The 10594-nt window shown below is 53.2% G+C and overlaps 1 protein-coding gene across 1 annotated transcript; it reads right to left on the bottom strand.

Annotated features, from left to right (window-relative positions):
• Positions 1-962: 962 nt before the first annotated feature.
• Positions 963-9411, bottom strand: Krt71 (keratin 71). The gene is made up of 10 exons (XM_047549208.1): positions 8920-9411; positions 6551-6765; positions 5832-5892; positions 5273-5368; positions 4733-4897; positions 4433-4558; positions 3119-3339; positions 2439-2473; positions 1475-1682; positions 963-1147 (listed from the first exon to the last, which is right to left on the bottom strand). Exons 1-10 carry the CDS (start codon positions 9364-9366, stop codon positions 1132-1134), a joined length of 1590 nt encoding a protein of 529 aa, XP_047405164.1. The 5' UTR covers positions 9367-9411; the 3' UTR covers positions 963-1131.
• Between the last annotated feature and the right edge of the window lie 1183 nt (positions 9412-10594).

Consider the following 10594-nt stretch of genomic DNA (forward strand, 5'->3'; position numbering starts at 1 on the left):
ACTTATCACTAAGTCGGATCTACTTACCCTCCTCCACCTCCACCTGCTGGTGTTGGCTTCCAGCTTGAGGACAGCAGGGGACTTTGGCTGACGGCTGCCTCCTGGGTGGTGGGGATTTTGAGTATGGTTCTGTGGACTTGCTCCAAGCTACAGCCACTACCTTGGACATCCTAGCCACCAGTCCAGCCCATTTGGCTTTTCCTCTGAATCTCCACTTCCATTGGCAATTCTGCTTCCTCTTGTCCCCAGCCCTTGCTCATCTCTGTAACTGAAACCCTTACCCTTGCCCCCAACATCAGCATTATCATGGCTGCCCTGCAAAGGGCTTTGTGCCCAGTGGCTGTAGAGACTTTGGCTTTCCATCACTCACAAACTCCCTCCCCTCCTCTGCCTCCATCCCCTGTCTAGTCAGAAACAGAGCAGGCCTGAGGAATCTGTCTGTCCATCCTTCTTGCACTCCTCCTCACAGGCAGGATGGCCATCTTGTCAGTGGGTCCACAGAAATGTGTCTGGGGATGTGCCAATTGCACTGTCACTAAAATTTATAGCCTATCCTGACCTTTTCAACAGAAAACCACAGGCCAGGCTGCATGCACACTCTTTCTCTGCCTCTTCCTCCTTCTCCCCCACCCCTCCTACCTCTTCTCCCAGACTGCGTTCCACACTCCACTGCCTGCTGCCCCAAACAAGCTCCCTCCCTCTGTCACACATGCTCAGTTTGTTCTGCTGCTGCTCTATGAAGAAAATAAAACTACAAATGCAGGCTGCATAGACAACTCAACGGCGCACTTGTGTGCCTGGGCTGCACGTATGCGTGTGGGCACATATATGTGCATGTGTGTGTATGTGTGTGCATGCTCACATGAGCATCTGAATTGTGGCATGTGTGCATACTTTGAACACTCAGAGACCAAACCTTCAGATCGTGCTGTTTATTGAGATGCAACAGGGAGGGGCTTAAAGAACATGGAAGGGAACAGTGTCTCCTCTTCTGTTTCTGGGTACAGTGAGCGAGACCTGCAGTTGTGCTTGGTCCCACTCAGAATGAACCATGAGACAGGTCAGGGGGTGGCTGGGTCACTCTCGATCAGTTGTTCTCAGTCCTCTTCCTCTTAAACACAGAGCCACCTCCTAGCAGAGGCAGGAGCTGAGACAAAGGCCCACCAGTGAGGGCACTTCCGTCAAAGGCCCAGAAAGGTGCTAAGACAGAAGCTGGCAGAGGAGGAGAGGCTGGCGCAGCTGGGGTGGTGACCCCACGGGTGGGCTTGGAGGAATCACACTGGCTGGGCTCAGTCATTCCGACCTGGCCAGACTCAGCAGACACAGCCAAAAGAAGCAAATGAATTGGCCAAGGCCAGAACCAGGGGCCAGGAGCAGGACCAGCGGGGTGGAGGAGGGCTGAGGGGGGTGGGGCACAGTGTGGAAGCCAGAGCTGGGGTCCTGGGTGACAGAGGGCAGGAGTAGCCCTCTTTACCGACTGCCTTTCTTGGAGGGGGTGCTCAGGTTAGAGCCCTTCCCCAGGGTATCCTTGTAGTCGTTGGCACTGCTCCGGCCCCTGACCTCTCCTCCACGGACACTGCACACTCCAGAGATGCAGCTGGTGCTGTTGGCCACATAGCCGCCGCTGACTGTGCTGGGACGGAAGCCGTAGCCACCACTGCCGCTGGTGCTGCTGATGATGGCTGCAGAGGGACAGTCAGGCTCAGCACCCACTCAGGCAGGACTGGGGGTCTCCTCTCCCCAGGACAGACAGGGTCCTTAGGGGACCCAGGTCACAGCTACTCTGTCCCATGGGAAGAATATTCCAAAGTTACTGTACCCCACACCCTGTCCTTAGCTTGCTCAGCTTGTATCCAATCTAGCTGAGTTTTGCCCCATTAATGCTCAGAGGCCCATCTCCTCTGTCCAGGTACCTATGTACCCACCTATCCTTCTGGACCCCACTCACTGCCCCTCCTATTAGCCTCTTTGCTAATCTTCCACCCTCAACCTCTCTCCCCTGCTAGTTGCCCCACAGACAGAAGTTTCCCAAAGTTCTGTTGTGACTCTGAGACCTGCTGAGAAAACCAGAGATCAGCTTGATCTCCGGGGTTCCCCTGTTCTCTAATTTCCCAACCCAGGTCTGATTAAAATTTGCAAACCCAGTTTCCCAAGCTTCACACAGACCCATGCATCACAGAACAGCCCCTCCCTTGGCAATAGCCATCCCTTGCTGTTGTCCCCTGGGTACAGAGAGACAGCATGATGAAGATGAGAGAGACCTGGGTAGGGAGTCAGGAACCTGATCTCTGGCCATGGTCTACCCTCTGGCTCTGTGAACTCGGCAAGGCTTTTCCCTCTCTGTTTCTTAGATCACTCATTTGCACACACAGGGGGTGACTAAGGTCCTTCCCTGTCTGCACAGTTACAATTTTAAGTCAAAGCGTACAAGTACTTACAGATGCTGACAGGGGAAGGATATTCTCCTGACATCCTGTTAGGGAGAGAAGTAAAATAAGAGCGTGTCATCCATTCTAGTCGTCAAAGCTCCTGTCCCCACTGGACTGATGTAGGTTTCTGAACCCAATGGATACCTAGAGAAACTCCAGTGCTTCTTTGACACAAGCAGGATCTGAGAAGTTTTGGGGGGTCACCCCTGAATCTTTGGGGTAAGCAGACAATGACCTCAGTCAATTAATAGTTTGCAAGAGGAACACATGTGAGGACAAGTGTCCAGCCTATGCACGGAGCCTTTCCATCTCCCTAACTCACTGGGGAAACTGGAGTGGCCGCCCAAGCACACCTCCAGTAAGCTCATGGTGCACCTGGATGGTAAGGAAGATGGAACCGGAAAAGCTAACAGAGGAATGGGTTTCAGGGGCAGCGGGATGTTCCCAGATAGACCCAGGGAAGTTGCAAGGATTGAATGAGCTAATCCACGTAGCACCGCCCAATGAAATAAGCATCATAGTCTGAAAGGATATGAGATGACTAGAATTATTAATTACTATTATTATTTCTATCATCACCACACCGTCACTCACTGAGAACTCATCTTTTTTTGATAAAGATGTTTTAGGCTTTCTCCTTTAGTTCTTCCTAAACCCTTGGGGACCTCCTGCCAGAGCACACCACTCACCTGCACTCCTCACTCTCCAGCAGCTTGCGGTAGGTGGCGATTTCCATGTCCAGGGCCAGCTTCAGGCTCATGAGCTCCTGATATTCACGCATCATCCGGGCCAGCTCCTCCTTGGCCTGGTGCAGGGCTCCCTCCAGCTCGTCCAGCTTAGCCCGGGCGTCCTTAAGGGCATTGTCCCCTCGCTGTTCAGCATCAGCAATGGCTGTCTCCAGGTTAGAAGCCTAAACAAAGAATTCAAGAAGTTAGAAAACTGGAAGGTGTCATCATCTCCATTCAAATTCTTCCCACTGTTTAAGATCTCAGGACAGAGATGCCCACCGCCACCCAATGCACCCCATACCTCTGCTCTCGTTGGAGAAGGGTCTGGGAAGTCCTTCCTGAGCTCTAGCACTATGCCCTGAACTCAGATGTTTGTGCTGATGGGAAATTATGCATCCTGCCCTCCTGGGATGGCAGCCACCTGATCACCACTCATTCAAAGTCATTTAGAGCCATACTATTTCCAGGACACAGAATGAGTAAGAAGATTGACTTTCTGCTTTTGAGTTGTTCAAGGTCCCTGAGGAGAGTGGAAAGAGCACGGAACAGGAAGTCCAGTCTCCTGGTCAGGAGACCTTAGTTCAGAGCACAGCTCTGCCCCTCACCAGCTGTGCAACCTACTCAACCTCTCTGAGCTTCGGTTTCCCCATTCGTAACATTGGGAATGGCAACTATTGCCCCTCAGAGTCTTTGTGAGAATTAAGTGTGATAAAATGATAGATGCTGCTGCAATTTTATTACATATGTGCATCTTTGTCCTTAGCTACTAATGCCGAGGCTGCCTCCTATACTCCTGGGGGCCACCTTGGATAGTCCTCAGTGGGTGTTTCCTGAGCCTATTTTTCCTTCTCAATCATTAAAACAACAAATGTTTATTAAGCTGCTATTATGGGCAGGCACGGTGCTGGAATCTGGGGAGATACGAAGCAGCCAGCTTCCTGCCCCCTTTCAGTGTAGTGGAGGTAGAAGGACAGGAAGGTATCAGAAAACTCCAGTAGGTATGACATGCATGGTGAAGCACAGACACCTGGAGAGCACGGGGCGTGGGAGGAGATCCCAGCCCCGCCTGGGGGAAAGGAGGCTTCTTGGGTGACAGAGCTTCAAAGTGCAGGTGCTTGAAGTAAGAAAAGAGGTGCCCCCAGAGAGTGTTGGAGGCAGCAACCTCCTTGGCCTCCTCTCTTTTTGTGGCAGAGACTGGGAGGCCAAGGTTCTCAGTCTACTTGCTTCTTACTCAGTCGTCTCACCTGCCCTTGACCATGGGCCAACGCCCCTTACCTGCTTCTTTGCGTTGTCGATCTCTGAGCGCAGTCTCTGGATGAACCGATTGAGCTCTGTGATTTCATTCTTGGTGTTCTTGAGGTCATCCCCATGCCGGCCAGCTGCCAGCTGCAGCTCCTGGAACTGGGGCCCCAAAGCAGAGTCACCGTGAATACGGGGAGTCTCTGGGTTGTGGATATCACGGGACCAGGGCACAGTGGACTCTTAACAGGACACTGCCTCTGTTCTGGGCCCCATCAGGCCCCACCCCCATGCCTGCTGGTGTCGCCCACCCTGCCCAGCCTCGGCCCAGCTCACCTTGGTCTGGTACAGGGCCTCGGCCTCAGCCTTGCTCTTCAGGGCGATCTCCTCATACTGGGCACGGACCTCATCGATGATGCTGTCCAGGTCCAGGTTGCGGTTGTTGTCCATGGACAGGATGACAGACATGTCACTAATGTGGGACTGGATCTGAGCCATCTCCTACAGGGGAAATGGGGTGGTTGGTCTCTCAGCTTGACCCCGTCTGAGGCTAACAACCTCACCCAGGCAAGATGAGCAAGTTCTAGTGGTGCCAACTTGGAGACCTGGAACCCAAGGCTGCCATATTCCTGGGCAAAGTAATTTCCCCACTGGGTCCAATCAGATTTCTACCACCATGGAGTGAGGCCCGACTCCTCCCTCCCCACGCAGAGGAGGGAGGCTGAGGAACCTCCCAGAGTTGAAGTGGGAGATGGGTGACGGACCAGGGGCTTCCCAAGAGCTGGGGCCTCCATCCATTCCAGCCACCAGAGCAGAGTTTTACCCACTGGCTGCCCTCAGGAAAAAAAAAAAAATGAAGTGGAGAGACAGACTTACGGCCTCAAAGAGACACTTGGAGAACTTGATGTCCTGCTCCATGGAGTCCACTTTGGCCTGAAGCTCTACCTTATTGGCATAAGCTGCATCCACATCCTGAAAAACGCCCAGCCACCCCAGTCACTGTGGTGCAGCTGAGAAGGTGACATCCACCCCAACCCTGGTGCCCCTTCAGGAAGTAGATGTGTTTCTTTCTCTGTGGCTCATGGAGAAGGGGAGAGAGGAGCCAAGCCTCAGCACTCCACCCCAGGAGAACCTGCTCCATTGCAGGAACAGGGTACCCCTCTCAGGGAGGGAGCCCCAGTCAGGCCACTGTCAAAGGCACCCCTGTGGCGTCTGAGCCAGGGGCCATGCATCAGGGACCTCCTTCATGTCGGGTCATCTCATAACGGCCCTCTCTGCCCTTGCACTGCTCTTCCGGGACAGCCTTTCATCATGGTCCCCTGCCTTCCCCTCTCTATCTCTGCATCGGCTCGCTTTGGGACAGGTGGCAGAGCACACCACCTGCTCAGCATCCCTGAGCCCGGTCAGCCCCCAGATCCTGGGCGCCTTCCCCTACCTTCTTGAGCAGCACAAACTCATTTTCAGCAGCCGTCCGCCTGTTGATCTCCTCCTCGTACCTGTAGGAGTCAGGGCTCATTGGTTCATATCTTCTACAGGAGGCCTTGTTTTGCCCAGAAAAGACCCAGCCCGAGTGAGGAGCAGAGGGTCCATCAGAGAGCATGGGACTGGGCAGCCACAGAAGACTGGGCAGTGGGGCCAACAGAGCACAGAAGGCTCCCTGGAGGAGGTGCATGCAATCGAGTTCAGAAAAAGAGGACTTTTGAAGATCCAGTTTGGAAAATGAGGAAGAAGCATGTGCAGCAAAAGCCTTGTGGAAAATCTCAGAGGAAGTACGAAGCAAGCTGCCCCCCAAAATGTAGGCAAAGCATTACAGATGACAGAGGGCTCCAGGAAGCATTTCTTGGGTTGTTCCTCAGAGCAGTCTGAGGTAGATATACCCAACCTCCTCCTGCTGCTGAGAACCCAGGAGCTTGGAGAGAATGTGAGAGGTTGACCCAAGGTTTCCCTGACCACTGCCCAGCTAACCGGACATTTGCCCTAAGTCCCAGGCCAGAGACTGGGGGCAGGGAGCATGTTTTTGGATGATGATTCTACTTGGAATGACCGAGAACACCATCCCACTTTCAAAAATTTTAAGTTGGGGTGACTACCAAGGTCCTTCAGAGGGACAGAGGCTGGTGTCCAGTGAGTGACAAAGGGTCCCTCCCCACTCACCTCTTCTTGTAGTCCTCCACCACGTCACGCACATTCCTCAGCTCCGAGTCCAGCCTCACCCTGTCCCCAGACAGGGTCTCCAGTTGCTTCCGCATGTTGCTGATGTGGCCCTCAAGGATGGGCTCCAGATTGTTCTTACAGTTGTTCAGGTCCAGCTGCTGCAGCAGCTCCCACTTGGTCTCCAGCACCTGGTTCTGCTGCTCCAGGAACCGCACCTGAAACCCACGGCCAGCTATTGTTGAGCCTCCACAGAAATAGTCACAAATGTCACTCAAGGGCTGGGTGCAAAGCACCCTGCCTGCAGATGTCTCCTTTAGCCCTCACTACAGCACATGAGGTGGGTAAGTCATAGCTCTGCTCAATGGAGAGGAAACAGACACAAACAAGCTTTGCCTCTTTCCATAGTCCAACACCTTAATTTCTGGTCAAGTCCAGAATTGAACCGACATGGGGACCAAACCAGTGCAGGGCATGGTTGTGCCTGGAAACAGCAGGACAGAGCCAGGCCAGGTCCATCTTTCTGAAAGACCAAAGTCTCCTCTGCTTTCATCATATGTCAGGGCTCAGGAAGGCTTTGGCCAAGAATATTTAAATTCCTCCATCAGGCCCAAACTCCATCTTTGTGTCTAACTTCTCTCTTCCCCCTTTGTCCACCTTCCCTACAGTAAGCATGGCATGTGGAACAAGATGGACAGATGGAGCTGGGCCTCCACAGAGCCAGGAAGGGTTTGATCTACATATACTTCTCTTGTCTGATTTTGGGGGCACAGCTTTCAAAATGATATTTCTCTTAGTCTATTTACTATTTAAATAAGGTCGTGTTCCCCCAAATCACAACACAGGACATGGGAACACTGCCTGGGATTCAGCGTGGAGAAAGGACTGTCCACCAGTGTGTCTCTAGAAGGTCTTCTGGCATTTGGTTTGGTTTAACCAATCCTGGATTCTTCACGTAGACTGAACAAACCTACATACATAAGAGCCCAGAGTATACATGCGTACTGTGTTCCCATCTGAACTGCTGAGAAGATTTGCCCATCTCTGGTGGCCTGAGGTGAACTGTCCAGGCTTTGTGCCTCCTTCCCCATCGGGACAGACCAGTTTTGTGAACACAACTGTCTTCCTGTCCATCTTTCTTTCAATATCTCCAGAAATTCCACTCCCCTTAGGGTTCAACAAGCCCAGTTAAGGGTCAGTCTAGTGACATCCCTCAGACCCCAATCCTCAGAACACCTTGATCTTCCAGAAAAAGCTTGGAGGACTGAGAAGCTGCAGAGCCAGCCCTGGAACCTGAGGCTGAACAGAGGGCAGGTGGGACTCCTCCAGGCTGGAAGGGAGCAGCAAGGTAAGCTCTGATGACCACGAGGCCCAGACTTGATCTTGGGCTGCCCTGTCCTTGGTGCTTGACTGTCATGGAGCCAAGAGAGCTCTCTAGTCTCCTCCCCTTTCCCGTCCTTCAAATGACCCTGGGCCCAGCATAGACCTCCATGCCTTTGCTGACTCATAAAAAGTCACGAGTCTTTCTGGATGGAGGATCCCTTGAGGTCTCTTCCAGATCTAGGATTCTTCTCTTTCTCAGCACCCCTCCCTTGGCTTCTAGAGATAAAAAGGATAGTAACAATAACCACCATTGGGGGAGTATTTCACATGTTCCAGGCCTTGTGCCAAGATCTTCACATGCATTTTCTTTCCTAAACCCAACACAACCCCAAGAGAGACTATTATCTCCACTTTAGAGATGAAGAGATGGAAGCTCAGACAGGACCTGCAACTTTCCAAAGCCACACATCTGGTCGCCAATGGAGTTGGGGTGAGACCAGACCTGACTTCACAGCACTATGGAAACCTCTTCCCCACGGGCCTATTCTGCCTCTCAAGAGAGTCCTTAACTGAAGCAAATGCCCACAACAGAGGCATCTGTGAATGCAGAGGACCTGGAATGACCACACACGGATGCTTCTGATCCACAAGGCACATAACTAAGGGAAAGATCAGCAAGCCACAGGAGGAGTACAGGCAGATCCCCTCTAACTGGCCTCTCCCACACACAGCCTGAATGACCCTAGGCTTAGCACTGACAGCAAGCTGGTCCTCAAGAGTCAGGACCAGGTCTTTTGCATTTGGATCTCCTGCCAGTGCTCCCAATAAGCCTCTGCCATAGCCTCTGCTTTCTCTCCTGGCAACACAAAGATTTTAAGGCACTCTAACACAGGGACTCCAAAGCCACCCTGATGATAGAATGTACCTGCCTTGTCCACAGTGGGTGCCTCTTCTTATATAATCTCAATCCTCTGCTGTAACAAAATTTTATGTTGCAAGAAGAGAAGAGGAGAGCTATTCACTGATTCCCCAGGTCCTAGCAAACCCACCTTGTCGATGAAGGAGGCGAACTTGTTGTTCAGCGCCTTGATCTGCTCCCGCTCCTGGGCGCGCACTTTCTGGATCTCAGGGTCCAGTTCCACATTGAGGGGGGCCAGGAGGCTCTCATTGACGGTGACCTGGTGGATGCCTCCAGGTGGGCACACAGTGGGACACACAGGCCCCAGGGCCACACTGCCGAAGATGCTGCCAGCAAAGCCACTGGCCCGACCCCTGCCAAATCCAAAGCTTCCATTCTTCCCACTGCCACCGGCCACGTTGAGGGAAATGCTCCGGGCGCCTCCCAGGCTGTAGAGGCTCCGACTGCCAAAGCCCCCGCTGAGCCCTTTGCCCCCGGCCCTGTAGGAGGACGAGCTGCCCCCAGAGAGCACTGCCGAGCAGCCACTGAAGCCCCCCTTGGAGGCAGCTCCCGACTTGCAGGTGAACTGGCGGCTCATGTTGCTGGTGGAGATGGAGCGTGGATGCAGGAGGGAGGAAGGCAGAATCCCGCTAAGGCTTGCTGGCTATGCCGAGCACTGGCAGGTGCCTTTATATGTGCTGGGTGCTGGGCTTGTGGATGGGCGGTCAAGGCTTAATTCGTGGGTTTGGCTTGCCTGGGAGCAAGAAATCATTTTCTCTATGCTGAGCTAGAGATCAGGCCCTCCCCACCTCTGAAACAACACGAAACCTTCAAATTGCTGGGCTTGCAAGCCTTGCTCATGTAATTTGGGACTTATCTAATTAACCTGCTGTTATAGGGTAATTTGCCCCAGGCCTCAGCCTCTCCAGGGGGGTGTCACAGGTACTTCGCCATCTCTGTTCTGATTAATCTTCTCAGGATGGTTGGCTTCCTCCTGGGGGCTCAGGGACCAGAGAAGGGATGTACTTCCTTGTGCAGGGCTGGCCACCATGTGTCTTGGGGTCTGTGACCATAGCTGCATCCTCCATTCCCAGAAAAGGGCAGATCACCCAGGTGGTCCCCTCCCCAGCAACCTGGAGACATAACCCACAGAGGGCAGCACCTGTCTAGGCTGGGGGATGGGGTGGAGGGACCCTGTCCTTGGCATGGGACATAACAGCCGAGGTCAGAGACAGCCATGGACACATGGCAGCCATGAGCGCCAGATACTCACACTTCTCCAACACCCGTAAAATGGCAAGTTGGGGATTGTGGGGTGTTGTGGCGGCAAACCCTTCATGCACTGAGCAGATGAGGAAGAGGAGAGGAAGATGGAGTTGGGGCGGAGACTCCACTAGAAGGAGGACAGAGAAGACAGCAGCCAGCCCATGGCCTGGGGAGTTCAAAGAAAGATTCCTGAATGGAATTGTTCCTGTCTCTCTTACAAAGTGTATCGGCTAACGTACCTGCTACCTGTCCAGATATCACCTGTCCTCAGCTGCTGTCAACATGAGCCCAAACACCTGCTGCATCAGCCGAGAAGAAAATCTTGTGTGGTCCTCCCCAAGTTCAGGTTTCAGTGAAGGCCCCAGTAGGGGTGACCCAATGAGCATGAGGCCAACCTGCCAGACAGTCCTATGGTGCCTGCCCCAAGGCTCTGCCTGCTGCCTTCTCCATCCTGGGTTACTGGTTCCTGTGGTGGGCCCTAGTCCCCTCATGATCACCCTATTTGCCCACAAGAGAGCTCTGTCCCTGGAGATTGCCCTGACTCAAAGATCTTAGCTGGG

This window comes from Sciurus carolinensis, chromosome 4, assembly GCF_902686445.1.
Source record: "Sciurus carolinensis chromosome 4, mSciCar1.2, whole genome shotgun sequence".
NCBI lineage: Eukaryota > Metazoa > Chordata > Mammalia > Rodentia > Sciuridae > Sciurus > Sciurus carolinensis.

Bases quoted from the DNA above. Each gene is read 5' to 3' on its own strand.
- Krt71 (XM_047549208.1), bottom strand. From the start codon at position 9,366: ATGAGCCGCCAGTTCACCTGCAAGTCGGGAGCTGCCTCCAAGGGGGGC. The intron at 6,766-8,919 runs GTGGGTTTGCTA...CGTGGGTTTCAG, and splicing joins TCGCCTCCTTCATCGACAAG to GTGCGGTTCCTGGAGCAGCA. The intron at 4,898-5,272 runs GTAAGTCTGTCT...TTTCCCCTGTAG, and splicing joins CCAAGTGTCTCTTTGAGGCC to GAGATGGCTCAGATCCAGTC.